The sequence below is a fragment of the Solenopsis invicta genome, chromosome 15 (assembly GCF_016802725.1).
Source record: "Solenopsis invicta isolate M01_SB chromosome 15, UNIL_Sinv_3.0, whole genome shotgun sequence".
Taxonomy (NCBI): Eukaryota; Metazoa; Arthropoda; class Insecta; order Hymenoptera; family Formicidae; genus Solenopsis; species Solenopsis invicta.
The window spans coordinates 2,227,572-2,254,212 of record NC_052678.1 but is presented as its reverse complement, the minus strand read 5'-3'; the positions used below and the strand labels follow the sequence as shown (position 1 = coordinate 2,254,212).

At 29.4% G+C, this 26,641-nt stretch overlaps 5 protein-coding genes across 7 annotated transcripts; 3 read left to right on the top strand and 2 right to left on the bottom strand.

Moving 5' to 3' along the window:
• The first annotated feature begins 363 nt into the window (after positions 1–363).
• Positions 364–2,836, top strand: LOC105198853 (60S ribosomal protein L37). The gene is made up of 4 exons (XM_011165697.3): positions 364–495; positions 853–988; positions 1,114–1,198; positions 2,708–2,836. The coding sequence occupies exons 1-4, from the start codon at positions 493–495 to the stop codon at positions 2,757–2,759; spliced, it is 276 nt and encodes a 91-aa protein (XP_011163999.1). The 5' UTR covers positions 364–492; the 3' UTR covers positions 2,760–2,836.
• A 139-nt stretch (positions 2,837–2,975) lies between these two features.
• On the top strand, positions 2,976–5,427 carry LOC105198854 (mpv17-like protein 2). Its single transcript, XM_011165698.3, has 4 exons — positions 2,976–3,796; positions 3,988–4,427; positions 4,581–4,706; positions 5,011–5,427. Exons 1-4 carry the CDS (start codon positions 3,769–3,771, stop codon positions 5,026–5,028), a joined length of 612 nt encoding a protein of 203 aa, XP_011164000.2. The 5' UTR covers positions 2,976–3,768; the 3' UTR covers positions 5,029–5,427.
• Positions 5,428–11,131: 5,704 nt separating this feature from the next.
• On the top strand, positions 11,132–15,656 carry LOC105198856 (transmembrane protein 185A). Of its 3 annotated transcripts, none has more exons than XR_005576415.1 (7): positions 11,132–11,451; positions 11,573–11,918; positions 12,423–12,722; positions 13,453–13,576; positions 14,154–14,337; positions 14,421–14,503; positions 15,069–15,654. XR_005576415.1 is itself a non-coding variant. In XM_011165701.3 (6 exons), the coding sequence occupies exons 1-5, from the start codon at positions 11,414–11,416 to the stop codon at positions 14,321–14,323; spliced, it is 1,020 nt and encodes a 339-aa protein (XP_011164003.1). In that variant the 5' UTR covers positions 11,132–11,413; the 3' UTR covers positions 14,324–14,337; positions 15,069–15,656. The 3 variants fall into 3 exon arrangements, 1 of the variants encoding a protein (XP_011164003.1); XR_005576414.1 differs by having other exon boundaries at positions 14,112–14,337; XM_011165701.3 differs by lacking the exon at positions 14,421–14,503 and having other exon boundaries at positions 14,112–14,337; positions 15,069–15,656.
• LOC105198855 (F-box/LRR-repeat protein 3) lies at positions 15,215–21,054 on the bottom strand. Its single transcript, XM_039457777.1, has 4 exons — positions 18,363–21,054; positions 17,497–17,716; positions 16,607–16,849; positions 15,215–15,943 (listed from the first exon to the last, which is right to left on the bottom strand). Exons 1-4 carry the CDS (start codon positions 18,535–18,537, stop codon positions 15,772–15,774), a joined length of 810 nt encoding a protein of 269 aa, XP_039313711.1. The 5' UTR covers positions 18,538–21,054; the 3' UTR covers positions 15,215–15,771.
• A 146-nt stretch (positions 21,055–21,200) lies between these two features.
• On the bottom strand, positions 21,201–26,621 carry LOC105198858 (protein arginine methyltransferase NDUFAF7 homolog, mitochondrial). Its single transcript, XM_011165704.3, has 5 exons — positions 26,144–26,621; positions 23,425–23,532; positions 23,074–23,355; positions 21,961–22,077; positions 21,201–21,882 (listed from the first exon to the last, which is right to left on the bottom strand). The coding sequence occupies exons 1-5, from the start codon at positions 26,405–26,407 to the stop codon at positions 21,373–21,375; spliced, it is 1,281 nt and encodes a 426-aa protein (XP_011164006.1). The 5' UTR covers positions 26,408–26,621; the 3' UTR covers positions 21,201–21,372.
• Positions 26,622–26,641: the final 20 nt, after the last annotated feature.

The following is a 26,641-nucleotide window of genomic DNA, read 5'->3' as shown; positions in this document are numbered from 1 at the left end:
AGTATGTATCTAAATTAACATATCAAAATAAGATTATTGTTAACAATATTAAATAATTTAATAATAAAAAGCATTAAATAATTTAGGTTAATGTCTTTTTGCAAGTTACATTTTTTCTATTTAATTATATTAAGAATGTTATAATTTAGTTATAATCAAATATGTTTATATGTAATATTTTTAATATTATAATATTTATGATTAATTAGTATAATTATAAATATTATAATATAATACTAAGAATATAATTTAATTTTTATAAAGAGATATTTTAATTTTATTGATTGCTCACAATAATTGGTTTAACTTTGTCGATTTTATATAACTAAATTTACCGCTCAAATCAGAATTCCGCGGTTAGTTTCAATTGCCATTTGCAGAGGTCGTTTGAAGACTTGGTTCTAATTATTCGTATTGGCGCTAGTTCTCCTTCTCGGTTCTCAATTGAACCATTGAACTGCATCTCTTTCTCGGGCATCTTTTTCATCTAAGATGGTGAGCGTGGATTTGTGTTATTTAAATCTATTTATTTTATAGCGATCCTAATGCTTGGCCGATTTATCGGTGTGAAAAAAATGTCCTGAATATCCATAGAATCGATGTAATTAAATAGTATTGGGCGAGAAAAATGTTCCGCACGGGACAGATATGGAACCGGTGTACAGGTTACAACAATGTTTACGTGCTGACACGTTAAAATCGTTTATTCCCCAAAATATATTTATTTTTGTTTATTTTTCTGTAAAGATTATGTAAAACAATCCTTTATGTTTTCCATCCGGCATCTTTTTCAATTTGTAACGTGGAGTCAGAAATTACAGGTTAGGCTTACTGATTTTTCTTGATTCACAGACGAAAGGTACATCGAGCTTTGGTAAGCGGCGTAATAAGACGCACACATTGTGCAGGAGATGCGGTCGTAGTTCTTACCACATCCAGAAGTCGAAGTGCGCGCAATGCGGCTATCCGGCCAAGAAAATGCGTTCATGTGAGTTATCGCTGTTCAATGTGACGAGTTTGTGTAAAAAATCATCTGTTGTGTTTGTTCAGACATTGAATATTTAATGTTAATATAAAGGTATTAATTAGATTTATATTTTGATGATTTCACAGATAACTGGTCGGTGAAGGCAAAGAGGAGGAAGACCACTGGTACTGGTCGTATGCGTCATCTCAAGATTGTACGCCGCAAATTCAAGTAAGCTACCATAGCTATGTTAGAAATGTAAAAACTAATGGAATGTTAAAACAATTGGTTTGCAGATTTTCTAAGAGCAACTAAATTTCCTTCAAGAACCAAATAAGTTCAAACAAAAAAATTGTACACAAATTAACAATATCTAGACTATGTTTTATACATAATACAATTAAAGATGAGACACTCCTATATATAATCAGAATCTTGGTACTGAAATAATATTTCTTATGATTTTACATATAATTTCTGATTTTTTCAAATTGTGTGCTGTTACTTTCAAACATAGCTCTTAGATTGAAGTAAGAAAAAGTTTAATTTTTCAGAAACCAAAAACTTCTTATCTTTAAACTGTTTATTGTGTGATTTTTCTCTGGACAATATGTATAAGAACAAGAATTTAAACTTTGATATTTTGAAGATTCATTAAAAAAAAAAAAAAAAATTGAATATTTTTAGGCTTGTTTGATTTTCTTGCAAAAATTTAATATTTACATATTAATATTTTATATTTATCTTTCAATATTAATGTTGATAAAATTAAAGAAGGAAATATAGTTTAAAATATGTTTTTTATAAATAAAATAAGTTTTTTTACTCTTTATTTTCATAATTTTATAAATTACTCTTATAACAAAAATATTCTCTTGTATTTTTCTTTATATAAATATAGGAATTTTTCTCTCAATCTATATAGTATTTATAAAAAAAGTTTTAAGCTTTGATTATTACTTTGAGTATTTATTTAAACAATTTTTTTTATGTTTTGTGTAGACTTATTTAATGCTTGTTTATTCTATAATATTTTACACTAGCTTTTTTTCAATAACAATGGAGATGAAGTTAAAATATTAATTAAAGTAGGGTTTAGTAGAAATTGTGCATATTTGTTGATTTTTAGCTAATGCTATTTTCTTTATCTTGCTAACTCACGCGCAATGCGAGTATCAATTGGGATATGTACAGAGTAGAGAAAAAGTGTCAAACTGAAAAATAAACCAAAATGTGCAATTTGATTCAAGCTCTGATTTAAAATATGGAGTAATAATTTTTTATTTTTTATTAAAAAATTTTACAAATTTTTCTTCACAAAAATGTCTTTTTTATATTTCTTTTTATATAAATATGGTCATTTTTCTGTGGATATGTATAAAAATAAAATTTTAAGCTTGGATTAATATTTTGAGAATTCAATTAAAACACAAAATAAAAATATAAATTCTGGATTTGTTTGGTTTTTGCTGAAATTTTAGGTATTATCTATTTATATTTTCCGTTTTTTACTTAAACTCTCACTAGATACACATAATTGTTTGGGATGTGACGATACTGATAGAGAAAGATTTGGTGTCATAACTTAAATAAAAAAAAAATGTACTTGTTTGGTTTTTTGAGGAAATTCTTTAATCTTCTTGCTATCTCTTAGTTATTAAATAAAAATATATAAATATTATATATTATTTCTAACAATTTGTAACAATGCATATAAATCTTTACTTTGTATGTTTGTAGGAATGGTTTCAGGGAAGGCTTACCGAAACCTAAAGCTGTCGCGGCTAAGTAATACAATGATATCTTGTCTATTGTCTAAGAGTTGTACAATTTTGACCAATAAAAAAATTTGAAAAAATCCAATCACAACATTAGCATCTCAATGAGGATTCCTTGCAATTAAATAACTTTAAGGGAATGATTATTAGCATTTATTGGATTAATTACTTCTCTGAAGTAATTCGTAGCTATATAAGAATTTTAATATGAAACTCAAAGTTTCATGAGAACTGCTGTTATATCACATTGATGAAAGTCTTCGATTCTCTCTAGTAGAATTCCATTGTTATGACAATAAATTTTAAGTAGGATAGCTTAAAATTAAGTACTACACTTTTGTACGTTATCTTATTGTTAGTTTCCCCTCTCTTTGTTTCTTTTTCTATTGATATATTGAAGTAGCATTTGCAAACATGTAAGATGAACTTCTGATAAACCTGTATACGCATCCTTACTTATTATATCACATCTGACAAGAAAATTTGAAGAAACGCGCGATCGGAAAGATAAGACATATTGTCTACATATATCGTTTGCGCAACCTTCGCGGAATTTTTAATTGCTGCAACGTTCCATATATTCAGCGAGCCTCCGACATCATCAAACAGTACGTTCGACGCACGATGATAACTCGGGCGATCGGTGCAGCTCCGTTGTGCATCTAGGCGTAAGCCAATACTGCATCTGAAGACTGATTGATCTTCAGCCTGCCAATTTGAAAGTTATGCCACGCAGCAATATCCAGCGAATGTTTCGTCTCCACAAGCATCGAAGAATTAAGATTCGCTTGATTAAATAACAGTAAATTTAACGGAAAAGGGAACTTAGAAACAAATTCCAATAGGCGAGTCAAGGGCAAAAATTTGATCGAGAAGACAAATATTTTAATTAACATCTCTAGTGTATGCAAATAATTCTAGAGAAATATTTGCAATTACAACAAATTTCTGCTCTTTGAAAAATCTATTGCAAATATTAAAACAAATTTTATCACGAGATTTGTTTAATATAACTCTGTATAAATGGGCGTTCTGCGTCAGCTACTATTTGGTGAGTGCACATCTTTAATCCCGCGTTGAAATAACAATGAAATAATAGAGTACCTGGATTAAGTAAGATCCGTTTTATTTTTTGAAAACTCGGAGTTTTTAAAACAGATTTTGAAAAAATAAATTAAATGGGCCTTATTCAATCCAGATATCTCATTTAAATGTCTGAAATTTTTATTTTGGGATACGCAGGTAAATATCTATTAGTTACCAACACCGTGAGCTGCGGTTTGATGATGGCAGCAGGAGATGTGATTCAGCAGCGCAGCGAACACTGGAAGAAGCATTGTTCTCACAAGTACTTTCCCAGCACTGTTATCGCAGCGTCACCAGAAGAAGATGAAGAGGTGACGGAAACAATTTCCTCATACGGACATGATTATATGAGGACCAGGAATATGACGGTTGTTGGGCTGCTTCAAGGTCCATTCCATCATTGGTTTTATACGATCCTGGACAAGGTTTTTCCAGGTAGAAGTGCAAAGTCGGTCTTGAAAAAGACATTTCTCGACCAGTCGGTCGCAAGTCCCACGTGCCTGACTATATTTTTCGTCGGTCTCGGGATTCTAGAGAGTCGCAAGATCGAGGAGATTCGCAAAGAGCTAAAACTGAAATTCGGCGAAACTTGGAAAGTACGTATGGGATTGACTGTATCAATCAATACTGTAACAATCGTATTAGAAAGCGAATTTAGCTTAATAATAAAAATTTTAAATCTGTTGTTAAAATTGCTTTCTTCTTAAAAAATGTATATAATAATTTAATAAAATATATTGTATCGCCAGGTTGACTGCTGTTTTTGGCCTCCCACGCAATGCATCAATTTCCTCTTTGTGCCTCTGCATTATCGGGTACTCTATACAAATGCTATGACGATGGTCTATGATATTTTCCTGTCATATATGAAATATGTAAGTTTTACCTATATACAGTCTTGATGAAAAGTATTGGGTACTTATATTTTTTTAAATATCTTTTACCGCAGAAAATTTAAATAATTGAAGTATGCCTTTGTTTTAAAAATTCTTTAAATTGATAAGTAGTATCAGAAACAATACAAATAAAAGAATGTCAGATAAATGAAAAATATAGATGCCTGGTACTTTTGGGCAAAGCTGATAAACGTTTATTATATATTATACAATCCAAAAAACAAATATACTTTAAATTGTAAGCGATCGCAATGAAATTAATAATTGCTTGTTTTACTTGCAGGACGCTAATTTCGAGTGACAGAAATCTCACGGCTAGTCTGAACAAAGATATAACTGTACGAGCAATAATTGCGAAACGCGGGCATTGTATATATATTATTATGACTATCATTATTAATCACATACGCAACAATGAGCAATAAAAACGTTATCGGAGAAAATTTTCAAGTGAGATTATCGTATCTCTTCCCGTTCCGATGCCTTATCGCAATTCGATCTATTATTTGTCCGTTCTCACGATTTTTATACTAGATGACAAACAAATGCAAGTAATCATCCATCACATCCTGGATATACGTAAGCAACTGTCGATGACAATTGAAGATTTCTTACGAAAATACAACCCAAGTCCAAAAAGTTAAATTTTCAAGAAAAAGAACTTTTTGTTTTTGAATCATTCATTGTATAAATATGATACTTTTTCTCTGGACATATAATAAGTATAAGAAATAAAGTTGCAGGTTTTGATTAGTATCTAGGGGATCCATTCAAAAAGAACAAAAACCGTTTGGATTTGTACGGTTCTTGCGGAAATTTGATATATTTCTTAATCTATCCTATAATATTTTGTATTTACCTTTTTTTCATAATTTTAATAATTTGATGAATATGATGAATATGAATAGGGAAATATTACTTAAGTATAAATAAATAATTTTTGTATTTGTGTTTACAAAATTTACTTTTAATAAAAATATCTTTGTTTTATATTTCTTAATTTTTCTTTGAACCTATATGTATAATAAGCCCAACGTTTAAGACTGTGATTGATATTTTGTGGACCTATTAACAAATGTAAAATGATAAAATCGTCTAGACTTATCTGATTCTAGCGAGAATTTATTTATTATTTATCTCATAACATTTTACATTTGCCTTTCTTATAATTAATATTAATAATGATAAAAATAAAGAAATGAAACAAGGTTGGAAATTTGTGCGTAAAATATAAATAATCTACATTACGTGTATACAATGTAAATTGTTTCATGTGTTATTCATATGTTAAACAATAATAATGTAATTTAAACAATGTAAATTATAAATTGAATATAATACAGAAAAAGTAATTGAGTTATAAAATTGTTGCTATATCTGACTTTATATATAATATTGATAAAATAAAAATTTATGAATAATTAAAAATATAAAAATGGAATATAATTTTTACTCAGAAGATATTAAGTGGAAAAGATCTTTGTTTACATTATTCCGATTATCGTGCAGCTTTAATTAACGATTTAAATATGCGAATACTCGGACAATTATTTTATCACTTCGGACTTAATTAATTATCGAAAAGGAAACGATAAATGAATTATGAACGGAATTCCGATATAAATAAGATTCTAAGGAAATGACTATACAGCCCAATCAGGAAACCATACTTTTTAAATATTTTAAATGTTTTTTAAATATTCAAAAAACGTTATAATAAAGAATAAATATTAAAAAAAAAAAAACATTTAAAAAGCATTGTCTGTTGATTGGGAGTTCAGAATTCTAAGATATTTATATATATATATATATATATATATATATATATATATGTTTGTTTATTCCAGTTAATTTTTGTATTGCGACTGAAGAGGACTTAATTATAAAATCAAAGCGTTTTGCTTTTAATCAAATATATATATTATTTACATTTAACATTCTTTTGCTTGTTTATTTCGGCCTATCGTTAAACCATATATTTTGTTCTTAAAATATAATCTAAATTATACATTTTACAATTTTCACTATTCTTGAATATTCTATGATCCATTTAGGCGTCTAAATGCGCCAGATTCGTATTTGTCCTGTTTGCAAGAATGAAAACTCCTCGCGAGGAATTTCCCACTTCATAACATCGTTAACACAGTTAAATCCGAACTTTGAAAATTCGGAAGTTTATTATCGCGTTGTTTGAGTCTGGAATGTAATAAATTATATTCGCTCGTGGAAGAATGCGAAATAATAGCGAACGCGATCGAACTGGTCTGCGGACACGCGATGACGTAACACATCGTTCAATAAGTCCCGAGACTAACCCAGAGATAACGCTAGTAGTACCAAGCTGGCCACGTTTCCCTAGAATGCGAACCTTCACATGAAACGTGTACAAATTTCACGTCGATCGGACCACAAACAGCTGAGTTATTGAGGTTAGAGCAAAGTCACTTTGTAATTTGTTTGAAAAATGGAAAAAAGTGAGTTTCGCGTGTTGATAAAGCATTGTTTTTTAATGGGTAAAAACACCGTAGAAGCCCAGCAATGGCTTGAGAAATGTTATCCGGACTCCTTTCCATCTAAATCAACGATTTGTCGTTGGTATGCTGAGTTTAAACGTGGTCGTACGGACACAAACGATGCGGAACGTTCGGGTAGGCCATTGGAAGCCGTTGTACCGGAAAATGTGAGTGAAGTGTTAAAAATCGTAATGAACAATCGCAAAGTGAAGGTCCGTGACATTGCAGAAATGACACAGATATCATCTGGAAGCGTATTTACAATCCTTCATAATAAATTGAGCCTGAAAAAGGTTTTTTCCAAGTGGGTGCCGCGATTGCTTTCAATGGAACAAAAACAGCAACGAATCGACGATTCAGAGAGCTGTTTATCGCTATTTACTCGCAATAAAAAGGATTTCCTGCGTCGATACGTAACCATGGATGAAACATGGATTCATCATTTCACTCCGGAGTCGCATCGGCAATCATCTGAGTGGCGCGCGGCTGGCGAAAGTCGCCCAAAGCGTCCAAAAACGCAGCAGTCTGCTGGCAAAGTCATGGCGTCTGTTTTTTGGGATACACATGGCGTGATTTTCATTGATTACCTGGAAAAAGGTAAATCGATCAACAGTGATTATTATATTGACTTGTTGGTACGTTTGAAGGAGGAGATCGCAGCAAAACGACCGCACATGAAGAAGAAAAAAATCCTTTTTCATCAAGACAATGCACCATGCCACAAGTCCATGAAAACAATGGTAAAATTCAACGAGTTGGGCTTTGATTTGCTTCCCCACTCTCCGTATTCGCCAGATTTAGCCCCCAGCGACTACTGGCTCTTTGCTGATCTCAAAAAAATGCTCCAGGGAAAAAAATTTGGCTCGAATGAGGAGGTCATTGCCGAAACTGAAGCCTATTTTGAAGCAAAGGATAAATCCTTCTATAAACATGGTATAGAAAAGTTGGAGAGGCGTTGGAAAGATTGTATCACTCTAAAAGGAGATTATATTGATGAATAAAAATGATTTTTGAAAAAAAATGTTGTTTTCGTTGTTAGTCTCGGGACTTATTGAACGATGTGTTATTGTATCCTAAAACGCGTATTCACCAACGAGATCACGTCTTATCATATGTAATAATCTCTCATTGAGTTTATTTATTTGCTCGACAGCTTTTGTTTGGCGTTTGGCGACAGTGGGATTTACACGGCTTTTTCTAACCAGTCAGACGTCGTCACGAGCAAACACGATTAACGGGCATAAACACAAACAATAAATTCAACCGTCGCGCGACACAATTGATGAGAATATTTCGCACGTGAAATGCAAAATTTTATAACAGGCCTAGCTTGTCGCAGTTTATCTGTTTTCTGATTTTATCAACAAGCACTGCTCTCCTGGAATTATGATTAATTTCTATAATATTTTTTTGTATAAAGAGAAGATATATATATACATTCAAAAAATAGTGTTTAATTTTAATAAGCTATTGAAATGTTTTATTTCTATCTTTATTTTTTCAATACTTAAAAATGACTCAATTTTAGACATGGTCCCAACAAACACTGAATATAGCATACATGTAATATTATATACATGTACATTACATTTTATATATGTATATGTATATCCAGTGCCAAGTCGACACAATTTGCAACTGCTATATAATTTGAAAATAGTACTTTATATAAAATAATACTTTATATTAAAAATATTTTGTGATATTTGTATTATAATTACTTATATTTAATGCTTTCTTTCATGTAATATAAATGTGCAAATGCTACATATTATTTACATAATAACTATGTGATGCTTTATTAATATAGAATTTAAATGTTGGAACTATATAGACGTTATATAAACAAAGAATTATAATGTTATAAATATATACCACGCGTTATCGTTATATTTTTAAAAATAAAGTGAAATATATAATAACTGCAACAATACGTTTTATAATACAACGCATCATCGTGTATCCATTTAAATGCTGCAACTTTCACATTATATAATTTAAAATGTGATACTGAAACTTTAGTTATTATAGTGAATACAATAACTGTATATTGATTAGAGTGTTTGCTGAGGTTTTCAATCTAAACATCGTTTAATAGACTAAAACATTTTTAAGTATTTGAAAAACAAAGACAAAAATAAAACTTTTATCATTTTAAAATTAAAGACTCAATTCTTTTTTTAAGTGGTGTATGTAGCAAAATCATCAAAGAGCAATTAGTACAAGATCTCTATACTTCTTTCATTAATTTGTTTACGCCGTATTATTTTATCTCTGACAAAGATCATACTTGTCCTATACATATATATATGTATACACACTCTTTTATTGCTTCGCTTATCTCGATCTGTTTTCTACAGTGGTACATATATATATAATTATAAATTGTAGTTTCCAACTTCGATAGATTATCTGTGATATCAGTCAGTGCGATCGGAAATTTTTCGTCGTGATAATAACATTCTCCATACGTTAATTAATCTTTGTTGCAATATTTTCAGATTAAAATTTAACTCTCTAAATTTTCTAGAGTGAAATTCCATTCAAAATGAATGAACATTCATTCTAATTCATAATAAAAACTTTATATCGTGCGCCTAGCGCGCACCTGTTTTGTCTAGTTACTCTAGTTAATATATAAAAAACAAGTTAATGTGCTATATTGGATTTTTATGCTTTTTTCATATTATTGAGTGTATATAATGGCAATTATGTCAAATGTTTCGATTTTTAATTAGGACATCTTTTGTAAAAAATTGATAATAAAATAAATAGTTAACTATAATAGTCAAGTAAATTAAACGTAGATTGAAATTTTTTTTCATCTATACAGGTCAAACGGCTAAAAATTATTTCGCCATAAGTTATAAAATATTTTTAAGTGATTCAAATTAATTTTATATTAATCATCTTTAACTGTTTGACTAGTATGCGTGTGATAAATTTTTCAAATTGTATTTTATTTGCTAACTCTGATTAACAAAATTTATATTGCTTGCATTATTACCAATATGTTTTTTAGCATGTGCTAAAAAGACCATGTTAAAGTTCTAAACGTTTGCCATTAGATAAACTTAATTTATAATATAAAATATAAAAGTATTAAAGGAACGCTGGAATCTCGTCGCGCGCGCGATCACTTCTGGCAAAAAATATTGGAATTTACGTGATGTTAGAAATATCGTACAAATTAAGTACCCGTACAGCACGTAATATTGCAATCTAACAACAATATTACTGCAATATTGCTGTAATATTACAAGAAGGCTGTAATATTATTGCGATATTGTAATATTGTCGCAATATTGTTGCAATATATTACGTGCTGTTCGGGTAACGATAAAAGTATAATCAAATTGTTATCGTTAATTTATACTGACGAAAATGTAACTATAACATTATCATTAACGTTACAATAAGGAAATGTCATTTATACTCGTTACTGATGTGGAAAAAAAGTAATTGTAACGATGTTACAAATAACGCGTTATTTAATTTTCAACCGTGTTTTTGTTTAACAATAACATATCCAATAAAGCTTACTAAAATCGGAGGGGGAAATTTAATTGTGTTCTTTTGCTAATATTTCTTGCACGTGTGATTTTGGTTAAATATACATTTTCAAGCTTACAAATTGCGCGCCGATAAATTTTGATCGCGATTGAAACAGAATTCTAAAAGTTATTAAACAAAAGTAGGAACATTACAAGAAATATCAGCATTATTTAAGATTCAGATGATTGATAAGACTCTTTTTTAATTAGAATACATTAAATAGTTTTAATTCGATGCTTTGCTAATCAATTTTATACTGTTTTTCCACTTTTTTCTGCATATGAATATAAATAGCGGACTATGACCGAGTGAGAGAGAGAGAGAAAGGCGGTCAGAGAGCAGAAGGAAGGGAGAGGAGTGAAGTGGTGGGGGAAGTCGGAACGGCCGATGATTATTAGCTGACTTCAGTATGCTCCAATGTTCGAAATTTTGGTTATAATGGGTAGTAATTTATTTTTTTCTTGAATACGGATGCACGAGGCATCGTTCGCGCTTATCCGTGACGGTATCCGCGGTAAATGAGATCCGTGGCGCGCCCGACGTAGTATGCATCTCCATTCGACGAGTCACCTGCAGGCTCTCTCTGTTTAATTGGCCTACATAACCGCACTGACAATTATGAACTTGCAAACGCTTTTTCAGGACTTCAATCCGAGGTAATTTTCGCGTCGTTTAACACGACACACTCGACGCGACTTACGAATATCTTCGCAATGATATATTTACTCATAAGTATGGATGGAAACGCAGAGATTTATCGTTAATTTTGAATTCTAGCAAATTTCTGGTACACACATGTCTGATGATATTCACGTCTCTGTTCGCCCTTCGACTGGACGGTTTTATCGAATGGAGTTACTGGTCAATATTCAGTCCGATATGGTTCTGGAAAGGCATGGTGATCTTGGGAGCGATAGTCGGCAGCTATGTCTGGTGGAGGCATCCCCATGCGAGATTGGAGGGAGATGCTTATGTGCATTACAAAGCAATGCTGATCACTCTGGCGTTGCACCTGATCCTGTTAATGTTCGAGCTATTGGTGTGCGATAAATTAGAATCTGAAAGACATTTATGGATACTGGTATTCATACCCTTGATTTTCATCTCGATAGTATCGATTGCGGTAAGCAATTGCATCTTACCATTGCCTACTTTATACTTTATTTGAGAGGTGTGTGAATCAAGCATTTGTGAGGTTGAATCGAATCGAGTCAAATTTTTGATGATAACAAAATCGAATTGAATTGAATCTGAAATGTTTACACTGAATATGAATTGAATTCGAATCGAATTGTCCCAGATTTATATTACATGCTAATTTGAACATACTAAAGTATTTTCAATGTTAAAATTTATGTGATGCTATCATGTACAAAAATTTTTAAATAAACTTATAAATTTAGAAACGGTAGAAATATTTTGAAAATCAATAAACAATCAACTACAAGAATTGGTACATACCGATACAAGATTGTTCTCATAGAAGATATAAATGAAACAGTCAAAATAGGTAATTAATTTGAAACCAAATCATAGATGATTTGAAATTCTCGAACTATTCGCACATTTCTATTTTATTTCTTTAATATAACATATTGTCATCTTTTGATTTCTCTTGGTGATTTAGGTTTGCATTTGGGCGGTGAAACACGATCGGTCATTCGAGTTGGAACTGTTCTGCGCAGTTAACGTTTTGCAATTCATCTTTCTGGCTTTAAGATTGGATGGCTTTATAACGTGGAGTTGGGAAGTTGTGTTCGTGCCGCTATGGGCACTTCTTTGCTTATCCTTAGTAGCTGTTTTGTATGCGATAGTATTCGCCGCTGTTTTATTGAGAACGCCGCAGATCAACGCCCGCCAGAGGCGGACTTCTTTGCACTCCGCCGTGGCGTACACGTTTCTCGTTGTTCCCATTTTAGTGTTCCAGGTAGAGTGTATCTTTGTATGTATGTTTTGTTCAGGTTTGGCCAGAAAAGTCTAATGCAAAAATTCATGGTAAATCAGTTTTTGTTCCAATAAAATAAACTGACAAAAATTAAAAATGAGCAATATATATCAGGGAAGGTTTTTGTAACTTCATGTGAATAGATATTTTTGCTTTAATTTGTAAATCAAACTAATCACTATGATTAAAGAAAAATGAAACCAATGGCAACAAATTAATAATAATGAAATTTTATGACATTAATAAAATTTTTTTAAATCTAATTTATGAAATACTTTTTTAATAAAAACTATGGAGATATAAATGCTACTAAAGTTTATATTAATTTTAATGAGAAAAACATGGTAACAATGATAACAAAATTAAAAGTATTTACCTATAGAGATTTGTTTTGCATTTACTGTTCAACATCTCGTAATAAAAAAAAAACAATTTATTTACTACGTTGGTTTCTATTCTATCACAGATTTTATTTTGGATGAAACTTAAATTGGAAAAGTCTTTTTCAATTGACAAAATTATTTCGTTGTTATTTATTTTATCATTTTTAATAAAAAAAAGTCAGCTGATTTTTTTCTGGGAAACTGATTTTTATTTATTCTGGACTGTATAAAAAAAAAATGTGGAATTTTGTCAAACCTGAACTTGTTAAGTAAAACATTGGCCTAATTTTTCATTTATAATATCATTTAATATAATTATTTTTCTTTAGGTGCTGCTAGCGAATAAATTAGACGGAGATATTTCAATAAATTATATAACAGTGGCAATGCCACTTCTCCTGTCACACATGACTCTCATTTTTATGTCCTTTGGTGCAAAGGGCGGAAACAAATGTGAGAAGTAATCTTGTAAACTATTATTTAATGATACTGTAGAATAATAATGTATCATTATTTTTTCTTTTGATGTAACATATCGTCCATTCACAAGAAAAGTGATGCAAGTCGAAAATATGAAATGTTCCAAAAAGAAAGAGAGAAAGAGAAAGAGAAGAAATTTACGTATTTTAAAATCAGTTATTTATTAGTAGCAGTATTGAATATAAGTTAAATAACTTATAATTAATCGCAAATTGCTTGTTTCTAGTTCTTTAAAAGTAATGTAGATATCAATGTTTCATGATGTTATGTTATACCTCTAAAAACTATGATCTTGTTTGTATCATTTTTCTCTTTTTTTAATTCGAATTTATTTTGTATTACTTTTTTTTATTGAAGGCCAATATAACTTTGAACACAATTCGCACATAAAACAAAATTTGAAAAACTTCGATTTGTTTCACTTTTTTTGCAGGTGAATGATATGTATAAGATCATTTTGTTATTAATTTTATTTAGCATGTAAGAACAAAATGGAATTTTTGTCTAGGGTGGTTTGGTATCAGAAAAGACTTTTGTCACTTCCTGCTAGGTTTGTGTCCGTTGCTTCAAGAATATGGTAATATTTCTTATCAGCCAAGGGATGAGCGAGATCAGCCACCGTCCGAGCCAATGATTACAGAAAAGAGCGAGAAACTTATTAAAAAAATCGACCTAATGAAACCTGTTGTGCCTATAATCTCTATAGACATGCCTGACTGATTGGCTCAAAACAGGTATTTATCATAAAGATTTAGAGAATGTGTTGCAACAATGCAAATTTATGATGCCTAAAGTTGCCCATTCTGTTATCTTACAGGGGTTAGCTCGGATATTTTTTAATTGTTATTTTTAATGCAACTGACTTATACAGAGGCCAAACGTTTACTATAAAATAGTCAGGTATACTTTTAAATACTAAATATTAGTGTTCTTATATCTTCTAATGATTCTCGGAAATTTTTTATGGTTTTTTCTTTGCCATATTTAAGGATTTAAAAAAAAATAATTTACTGATAATAATTTATATATGAAAATAAGTGCGAAATTATTTGTTTTTACCAATATTAATATAAAACATTGATTTTAAGTCCATCTGTAATCTGATTAAGATAATATCTCCTTTGTTATCTTTTATATTAATGGTTTTAAGATTTCTTTCGCATTTAAGAATCCTAATAAATAAGTAATTCGTCAATAAATTCCGCTAGCATTATTATAGTCGTGTTTTTCTGTATTTTTCAGAAAATAAATGGAAAGAACGAAGATTTTCCCGCAACTTTATTTTTTTTCGAAAAATTAGTACCTCATTATCACAGAGGTTTTTTCCATATTTTTCTGAAAAGAAACAAAAAAATCTTTTTTTTTCTTAATTTTTTCCTAGCAAATTAAAAACATCATTAAACACTAACAGATTATTAAATATAGTTACATTATAGTTGCTTATATGTTAATTAATTTATTCTAGGCCTTTTAAGCAGAAATTGAATTTCACGGATATACATGTCGGCTGGGATACAAGACTGAGCACCTCGCATCTCTAGAGTAGCATTATGTCAGAACGCGTTAAAGAATGAAGAAAAGAGAACAACTAAATAAATTAGAAGAATGATGTTGCTGTTAATGTTGCTGGACATCGTAATGTTAAATACCCAATCATTTATTATAGTATAATGTAGAAATAATGTATATACAGACTGTTATGTACCATAATAATATTACATATAATGGCTATTAAATATTATACATGTCTACCATGTGCAACATTGGTAGACAAGTGCTAGTAACGTTACATTATTTTATATATATATTACATAAAAAATTACTATTATAATCTAATAAAGTTTCTATTTTTTGGTATCAACAGCAACGATTAATTAATTTTCTGTGATTTCTGTTAATTTAACATACGGAACGATATCGTGGAATATATTAAAACTATTTCAAATTTTTAATAATACTATCCAACAACTTCACCGCAAATGTTATAAGCGTTATAAAAACGAATACATTGAATTCTGTGTTCGATACTACAAAAACTTTGTAAGTTATCATGTAAAAATCATGTGAAAAAAAATAGAAAAATACGTCGTGCATATTTTATCTCGTTATGTGTTCTATTATACGACTGTGAACTTCGTTGAAACCTCTTTTTCACTTTTCTTAGGAAATTACCACAATGGTACGTACTCCGGTACCCATGTCCGACCGAGAAGCGTAGATAGGTTCGATGACGCTTTAGCAATATCCAAATCCGCATCTTCTATCAATGATGTTTCCGAAACGTACAATACCTGTAGACGATGCGCGCACAACGCAACAAATTTCGCTAATCCGGAACAGCTATAAGTGAAAAATTTGTTATTATTTCTATTAACTTTATAAAAAAATGATATTTTTTAACGTCAATTATTGAATATAATAATGAAATATTTCATGAGGTTTTGAGATATTTTGGCGAATTATATTAATTGATCATACGAAATTAAACATTAATGCTAAACAAAATGAAAACAATTTTTTCAGAATTTTTATATAAATTGCAGAATTATTAAAATTTCCGTATAATTTTAATTTTAAAGTTCAGATTTTTTAATTTGGAACATTTTTTATATATAAAAGCGTTGAGAAAATCTACATATAGGATTCTATAAAATTTCATTCTTCGAGTTATGTTATAGCAAATAATATGTAGCAAGCAATATGTAAATTATGAAATATTCTGAAATTTCCCTATTCGACAATTTTCGAAAAAAAAAACTTATAAAATCTGAAGAGGTGTAATGTATTTTTCAGAAATCTTCATAAATTTAAAATATCAAAAAATTCTGAAAAAATGTGAATTTTTTTCACCAAGGAATATTTTTATTAATTTGCAAACGTGTATTTTCATGAAAATTATAAAATTTAAATTTGCAATATTTTTGAATTTAAAAATATTTCATTGAATTAGGGCAGTACTTAAAGATATTAAATATATGTATAAACATTTGTCTATTCACATACGTGATTTCGCAATCGCCCAAACCGACGGTACTAAGTCGGGGGCAACCCTTGGCCATAGAAATCAGGAATCGATCAACTGGACCATCATAAGCGGTGATAATTAGTTCTATCAATTGTGGACATTGCTTACTTAATCGTGACATTATTGATTCCGACATTGCGTCCCCAAGATACAAATGCGTTACAGGAATGTGCGATGCAAAAAGCAATTTCTGATCATCGTCGTCGGTCATGTAAGACAGTCTAAGAATAAAAATAATGTTTTATTTTTGTCTTCATTTGTAAACATTAAAAAAATATTTTAGTGTTAAATGGTGTTTAGATTTAAAACACAAAAACATTTGAAGATGTTTTAATTCTTAATGTTTAATAAATCTAACATTTTTAAGTATTTATAAAACAAAAATAAATAAAATCTCTTATGTTTTATATATATTTTTTCTAGTTCTTTAAACTGTTACTTTTGGTCTTGAAATGCAGTTCTTAAGTTGAATCAGAATAACAATATTACAATATTAAATTGATAATTATGTAGTTTAATAATATTGATACTAACAAGCATTTATTATAATCCCTTTCTTCCAAAATACTAATAAAGATTTTTTTGCGAAATATTTTATTTCTGTCTCCGTTTTTTAAATACTTAACAGAGTTTTAAATAGTCTTTAATTTTAAATAGTAAAAAAATTTTTATATAATCTTTAGATTTGAAATATTAAAACTGTTAAAGCTGTTAAAAATTTCAGATTACATATTTTAGTGTTTCAAATCTAAAAATAAAAACTAAAACATTTTTAGGTGTTTAAAAAATGGAAAAAGGAAAAATTTTTAACATCTTTAAAATTAAATACTTTTTGTTTGAGTGAGATTATCGGTTTACTTTTACTTACAGTACAAGGTTTATATCGGGCAAGCGACTCGAAAACGCGAACCACGCTTTGTCGCTGACACGTGGAAGAGGCTTCACTTCTGGGTATGCTTCTATCCGCAGAGTTTTCAAGTGGATTTGCTTTATCGAGCATAACGCTAGAAGCAGCTCGTCGCTCAGCAAGGCATACGACAAGGATAATTCGCGAAGCCATCGACAATAATCAGCCAGAGCGAGGATACCTGAAATATTACGAAACCGCAAGCTTAATTTTTATTCGTTTATATTTTATATCGTTGATATCCAAGGATTGGAAGTAACGAGTTACTTGTAACGCTGTTACTGTTACAGTTACTTTTTTTTGGTAACGAATTGATAACGGCGTTACTTTTTATTTTTTGTAACTGTAACGGTAACGAATTTATTAATAGTTGCTTTTATCATTACTTTTTAATTTATAATTAATATAATTTTCAATCTTTTTTTTTCAATCAATATTCATAGTTCGTTGTTATATTATATTTAAAATCGTTTTGAAGAATAATTGTAAAATAAACCAATTACAGAATTGTATTAGCATAAAAACGAACTTTACAGATGTCAACTTTTGTTAAAAGTAAATAGTAAATTAATACCGATAAAAATGTAATTGAATTCTAATTGTAATTAGAATTATATGAAAATTTTTAAACATAATCTAATTTTATTTTAAAAAAGTAACGAATCGTTACTATTTATGTAACGGTAACGGTAACGAGTTATTTTTTAGGATCAGTAACGAGTAACGGTAACTAGTTGCTTTTTTGATTCGGTAATGAGTAACGATAACGAGTTACTTTTAAAAAGTAACTTTTCATTTCCTGCTATCACAGGCAGTCCTTGAATTACCTTCGGGCAACAGGCGCGGAAATCCTTTGACTCGCACAAGGCGCAACGTTTTGGGATCGTCATCACAATAATATTCCTTCCTGCTTTTGACATTCCTAGTTTTAGAGATCGTTACCGCGGATTTGAAACGCTCATCGTCGAGCCCGATCCTCGCCGTGCTCGTTACTGCAAACATTTGCGACACTGGATCAGATGTTTAGTTTTGCACCACTTTTTCAAACTGAATCAGCGAAAGTTTCGTCAATTAAAACGATGTAACGCAGGATTTCACTGAGAATCAATTGTCTCACTTGATCTTCTCATCTCATTTTACAGGAGTTGAGCAATTTAGTTTCTGCGAAGTTTATATCACTTACACATAAAACGAAAACGAGAAAGAAAATATCTTAATATTAAAATTAAACACTTCCTTGTTAAGTAAAGTTTATGTCATTCAAAAAAAGTGTTTAATTTTAAGATATATATCGTTTTATTTCTGCCTCCACTTTTTAAATACTTAAAAATGTTTTAGTTTTAAACAGTGTTTACATTTAAAATATCGTTCAAAATTAACACAATTTAAGTATTTAAAAAAAAAAATGAAGACAAGAAATAAAACACTATCGTAATATCTTAAAATTAAACACTTTTCTTTTATGAGTGATGTTGCACTTTTTTAGTCTTTTATTCTTTAGTTTTCTATTTACGGTCACTGTTCTTGGCATCGAATATTACTAATTAAAACATTCTATTGCTAATTCCTTTAGTGAAAATTCTTTGGCTAAACTTGTAATTGCTAAACGCGCTTCATGTACATACTCTTAACACCACTAGCAGTAGACTATATGCTTTTAAGAAAAACACGTTAATATGTTCTATCTTACACGATACTCAAACATTCTGCGATGGGAGAAGTTCCGAATGTTACGGTAAAGATATTTCACACGATAATAAAACCGAAGATACGTTCTTTCGTTCTGCGCGCAAACCATGATCGCCCGTGAAACAATTTCTAACTCCCCGAGATGCTGCTAGAAAAGCGAAAGGAGTTTGCGGAAGTGGGGACTAGGGCATACACGCGAGGCACGTTAAGTAAAAGTGAAGTTGGGAAGAAAAGGGTCAAGGACTTCGAGATTGTGGAGTTGTGGAGACTTACGTATATTATTTGCGCACGGCTCACGTGTATCACGTGTAAAGGACTCAGATTTTATACGCGAAGCTTTCATGGCAGAAATGTGATGAACGTGTGACCTAATGCGAATTTACTTTATTACTTTATTACATTAGAAAAAAATTCTTGTATTTTATATTTTTAAGATAAATAATTTATTACTTTAACTTTACAAAATAGTCAAAAAGGGACTTGGTATACATCTAATTTTTAACTCACATTTATTCATCCATACCTTAAATTTGCACTTAAAACCTAAATCATCATATTTTATTTTTTTCATAAGAGATTAGAACGTCTTATTCAAATTATATTTACAATATTTACAATCTGCGTTCTTCTTATTACATTTCGTTTGATACATTCATTCCTTTAAATTCATTCGCATATCGCTTGTTATATAATCTGTATTTTTTTGATCTTCCGTTATATTACTTTGAAGAAGATATGTAATTGCATATTGCAAATTGCAACACCTTTCTTTAACCAACTTTCCTCTAACCAACTTATTCTTCTTTAATTAATATTTTCTTTCATTTCTAAACTCACTCTCCTTAAAATAATTTGATCATCCTTTGCCCCTATTTCCCTAAACTTCTTAATTGTTATATTTTTCTATTAATATTCTACAATCTTCCCATTGCCTCTGAATGTACCTTTTCCTACATGCTATCTTCTCTATATTACCTATCCTATTTCTTTTATATGCCACAATATTTTCCAAAATTTTTGATTTATTTTATATTTATGAAGATTTGATCTAAAAATATATTTTAAAAAATATCTAAAATTTCTTCAGATTTTATAAATTTTCTTCAGAAATCAGAATGAGGATCTTAGAAATATCTTAGAATATTTTAGAATTTACATATATAAAGAATTTTTAAAAATTGTACATTTTTTCAGTATTTCTGAAGTGTTGCAATTAGTATAGAACATTTGAGAAATGTTCTAAAAATTTTTATTATTCTTCCTGCATTCTTGTACATAATTACTTTGATAGAGAAAATATTGAAGTAACTTTAACATAAAATGTTTTACTTTGCTTGCATATTTCTTATCTATGAAATTTAGCTTTAATCACGATACAATCAATCAAAAAATTTATATAAAAATAATTATCTATAAAATATTATATCATACAATAAAGTAATAATTTTTTTTTTTTTAATCAGATGTCGAATTGATAATTTTTTAAACGGCAATGATGAAGAAATCTCTTTAAATGTCACCATCGAATCGGTGACTGTTTATTTATTTAGTTATTAACTACTCGCACATTCCTTTCACTAGCTGTCCACGTGCTGCCAAGCTCACGTGCGCGGACCGTTTGTGCCCCTTCACGTCTTTCTGACATTCATGAAGGTTGTATTATTCCAGTCAATTATACCAATGTATAATTGACTTGCATTGTACATATGTTACAATCGTTGTCAAAGGCATGGGAAAGTTGTTACATGTAATATTTAGCACAATTTTATAGTAAAAGTTGCTAACAAACAAAATGAAGACTAAAAAAAGACTAAAAAGCCTAATGGAGACTAAGAAGATTAAAGACCAAAATGGAGACTAAAAAACTTTAAAGAGTAATAACATTAGAATTAATTAAAAAAAAATTTATATATAATTTTTTATATAATAAAAAAATAATTTTGCTGGGAAAATTTATATAAATTTAAACTTTTTTATTTTCACATTTTAAATTTATTTTATTTTTTTTTGTGTAGCATTAATCAATGCTGTATATTTACTGTACACGTGTCATTAGATAAATCATTAATATTTAAAGAAAAAAATATATATATACTTAAATATAATTTCTGTTTCTTTCCATATTTATTGGAACATAAATGTTCAATGTTAAGATTTGGTTTCGCTTTTATTCTCGAATCCCGCTACAGGCCATTTTGTCAGATGATCTTTCAAGACAAAAGGAAAGAGAGACATTACTTTGAAACAATTGCCCATTTTGTCTTCATCGGTTATCATATGATATCCCGATTCAACTTGTTCCTTTTGTGTGCTAGTAGCATTCCGTAAAATCATTTTTAATCGCACATCGATGCCAAGAGCCTTCAGAAATTTTCTTTGTGTCACCGGACCGAACGTAATTAATCTATTGTCTTTCTGTGCGATCTCTTTTATTGATAAAAAGTCAATATCCGCAGTCAAATCTGCGGTTCCAGGGTTTAATAAAGGATCGTGTAGTTTGTGTTGGCAAAACGCGCGAAATGTGTCAGTTTTCTCTCTCTCGTGGCCATAATCTATTACCAGCGCGAATCCTCCGTGTTCCCATAAAAATTGAGACATGTAGTCCGTTATTACAGAACATTGTGGACTCACTTCTACATGATCTCTTTTCTCGTGCGGCTAAAAGAGAGATATCGCTCTTATTAATATACTATCTAAAATTTAAATATTACAAAACAATGTAAATAAAGTGCTTACAGAGAGATATACTTTACAAGCAGCCGTTGGCACTTGCGAAAGTACGTATCGAAATCTTTCCTCCTTTGATTCTTGCACTATATCTATTAAGATCTCTCTCCAACCTTTGTCAGTTTTCTAAAATCAAGCGTCATGAGGATTTGCAACATTATTCAAAATATTTTATTACGTTTAAATTAACATGTAATGTAAACCCAAGAAATTTAAATCAAATTCGCATTTAAATCAAAAAGATACAATTCGATTTGACCCAATAAATGTTTGATTCGCATACTTCTAAAAAAAAACACCTATTCTGATTAGAGTTATATGGTTAAAATTTTTTTGTTAACCAGACCCTGGTGGAAAAATGTAGCCAAAAAATTAGCTAAAACATCATTTAAAATTTTTTGAAATTGTTCCACGTTTTAAAGCATTTTCAGCAATTTTACTTAACATAATTTTAATATAAAAATAATCGCAAAAATTCAAATTTATTTCAAATTTAATTAAATTTATATTATTTTCTTTCACTCTGATATCCAATTTTTGAAACTTTCTTTTAATCTTCTGATGAAATGGAATCGCCTTCGTTCACAATTATTCTTGTCAAGACAAGAACAAAAAATCGCATGATGCTGCGCCTTTTATTCTATATATTAAGTGATTTTTTACTTACGAGAAATACAGAACTTCTGTGTCTACCTAACAGCAGTGTCGCATACTGCTCGTGTTTAAACAATTTAAGCGATCCTCACATTCAACAAACGTATTAAAAATAATTTTTTACAAAGATGTCAAAGAATTTTCAGTAAATTTTCCGAGAAATTTTAACTAATTTTCAGAAAAACTACACCACTGGCCACCTTTGGAGTACCAGCTTCGTTAGCTATTTTAACTGTTATAATCGATTTGACTCTTATTATAGCATATTGTTGGAATTGTCTCGACAAAGAGAAACGAATAAAATTATTAATTCACTGTTCCATTTTTGCTCATTTTTCGACTTTACTACTTTTCGATTTTTACTACTTTTCGTGAAATTTTAGTAAAATTTTTTCATCAGGGGAGGAGGTGTTGTCTCTTTCGCTTTATCTTACACATAAATATTAATGTTCCGATGTATTTCTATACCTGAAACTTGTGTATGGGCAGAGCATCGAAGAACTCCTGTGCAATGAAAACGCTAAACTTTCTAGGAACGTCGTTAACAGAATAATACCAATATATCTTCACGCCGTCTTTCGTAATACCCTCTCTGTAATGTGTGACAGAATTCTTTCGATCCTCGTTCACTCTTGGCTCGATGTCTCTGCTTTCCGTGCACAATTTTTTCGCTTGAATCGCGGATAAAGTGGGACTAATTTCCACCAAATGAATCGATATCTCATTTGAAAGATTCAGTTTCTTGAAAACCTATAAGCGACGTTTCATAATTTTCGCTTGTATATTTTATTTACAAATAACTGCGTATCGAAAACATACCCGTAGGATGTCGTTGATTAAAGTGCCTCTTCCTGGACCGAGTTCCACAAGTTGGATAGGATCCCTGCTAATCTTTCTCCATTCGTTGATTATCCAAACTGCTATAATCTATCAATAGCGATTAATGTATACGTTACTTATGGGGCAAAAATATCTTGGCAAGTTCCAGACAAGTAAATAAACGATAAAAAAAAGAAAGAAAATCTCATATTTTTAATAAGGACGTAGTTATAATGCAATTAAAAACAATTATAATCTCTTGCGAAATCATCGACGTAACTATAATATTAAAACTAATAAACCCTGGAGTGTTACTCATATTTTCCTTATATTAACTCTAAAAATTAATTTCGGAATTTCTTTTTACCTTTTTTATATTTTATCAGTTACACGCAGAATTGGAAAAGTCCAGTGGGTGGGAAAAACCATAGCAAATTTCGGTTTTCACTCTCTTGGAACTTTCAATGAAATAAAATTGGCAAAACTATATCTTATACAGCATTGATTGTTGCATAGAGTTCTCAAAAAAATTTCAATCTTTCACATATCATATACAACACTTTCGAAAGGATTAAATAATATTTTTGAATATTATTTTAATATTATTTTAATTTTTAATAATATTTGTATAAGAATATTGGGTGACTATAAAGTGTGTTCTCATCATGCCATTAGTACGATGCATCAGTAAGCTGATAAGAAGGAAGTTGATTTTGTTAAGTTCTTTGTCGTCAAAGCTTCAGTATAAGGTATTCTAGATGCAGGCTGATAAGGATGTATAGTAACATCTTCCTTGCATTTATCACTTTACCATCTTGAGAAGGGAAATAATGTATAATAAGATTGAAATAAAACTAAGCAAATTTTTTAATTGGATATATTAACATACCCAAACAGAAAATTTGTTTTGTTACTTTCGACGATTAACCGAACAAAAATTTTCGAAGTCCGGCACTCGCAGCGTGAGCTAAGTTTATGTAATAGAAATACAAGAACGTTATTCAAATAAAATATTGTTTTATATATATTATTCATTTCTTTGATTAAATACTTCAGAAATTATATTTACATATTTACATTTATATTAATCAAATTGCAAATAATAAATAAAAACATACAATAAAAACACTAATTATATTTTACGTATAATTTTTATTGTATTTTTTAAATATTTATAATCCTCTGAATATAATAAATTTAAACATTAATTCTGAAATACTTTTTTTAAATTCAAATCAAACCAAATTATAAAAAGAAAAGATTGGCTATACGAGCCGGCATTAAAGTTATTGTACTGAAAAGGATTCAAACTGCGAATCAAATCATTGCATTTTAGTTTGAAATAAACACTCTTTACTATTGATTAATTCAATAAAGTTAAAATGAATAAAGTTTAGTATTGATTCGTATGGCCAATCTCTTCTTTTTATAATTTCATTTGTTTATTATTTAAACTAATTTAGAGAGTTTGATTGTATTAATGTTTTTTAAATTTAAAGTACTTTAGAAATAATGTTAAAATTTATATTATAACAATGTTTAAATATTTAAAACATTTTTATTGTAAATTTTTAATATTTGTAATCTTCTGAATATAATAAATTTAAACATTGTTTCCAGAGTACTTTAAAGTTAATCGATCAGTAATTTTTAGAAAAGTTTCAGATATTTTCAGTAACTTTTCAGCAATATTTTTGCAGCAAGGTTTCAAGTGTGGACATTTTGCTAAAGACATTTCTAAAATTGTTGTAGAGATATTTCAAAACCTTTCCAAAATATTTCAGTTTTCTAGGTGAAGAAATATTTCTGAGACAACTCTGAAAGATTTTGATGTTGTATAGATACAAAAATGATTAATATGATTAACACGAAATAATGTTAATATAACATTATGCAAGAACTTTTTGTTTTAATTAGTAAAAATCATAGTATAAAAAATAAAACCAACCAATAGTAATAAATTAATAATAAAATTTTGTAATAATAAAATTCTCTTTAATTCTAATTAATTTGTAAAATACTTTTTTTTAAAATAACTAATAACATAAAATTATGGGGGTATAAAAGTCATTAAATGTATTATTTTTTAGTTTAATGAGAAAAACACAATAGTATATATAACACAATAGTATATATAATACGTATACAATAACAGAATTAAAAACTTTTATCAATTTAGATTTGTTTTCATTTAGTGTAAATATTCATAAATATTCTGAAGTTATTTAAAAAAAAGAGTAAGGATTTTGTAGAATTTTTTTATATAGAATAATACAAAAATTATTTTTAAAATATATGTAATATATTTTAAAAATGTATTAAAAGAAAAAATATATTTATTATGTATAGAATATAATAAATATATATTCAAATGTTTAGTAGTAGCTTTTTAAAACATTTGCTGGACGTAATATATACAAAATATTTATGCATACATATTTACAATGTTTCAATCTTATAAATATTTTATGCTGTCTGGCATGAACTTCATCCAAAAAATGTCATTTGCTAGTTCTGGTTACAAGAATTATAATTATTAGAATAAACTAACACTGTTTTAATATAAACAAAATCTCGTTAAATATTATTTTAAACAAAATTTGAACAGCAAAAACTGTACTAAACTTGAATAGACACTTGGATGAAGATTCATCCATAGCATTACTCAAGAATTAAAATAACCGTTCATATTCAGTCCGATAATAAGAGAGTTGTGTACCTCTCCAAAAAGTTGACTGATTTCTGGAGAAGTTGTGAAATCGCCCCTTCGTCCGAAAACATCTCTAGTTGTATAATAACCTGCAGTGGGATGGATCAAGATCTCCTTCATGTACTCGGCAAGTGTTATGGGACCGCATGCCAATATTTTCGCGTACATTTGACGGTACAGATCCGTTTTATTTTCCAAGCTACTCGACGAGCAGCGTAATCTCACTCGCGATAAATGAGAGGCAATTCGCGCTAATCGGGACAGCCTAATCATATTAAATGCAGCGTTAAATACTTCCGCCGTAAGTACATGAATTAGTTATGTAGCCTATGTAGCTGCAACAATTGGCTTCTGCATGAATCGATCACAATAATTTTTTCTTAACGACATAAATAAATTAGTTTTTTTTTTTTTTTAATTAATTGTCTCACGTGGGATCGCGTCATCAATCTGTTCGGAGCAGATTTTGAGGTTATGTAACACAGGAATATAAATAAGGTTAGGTTA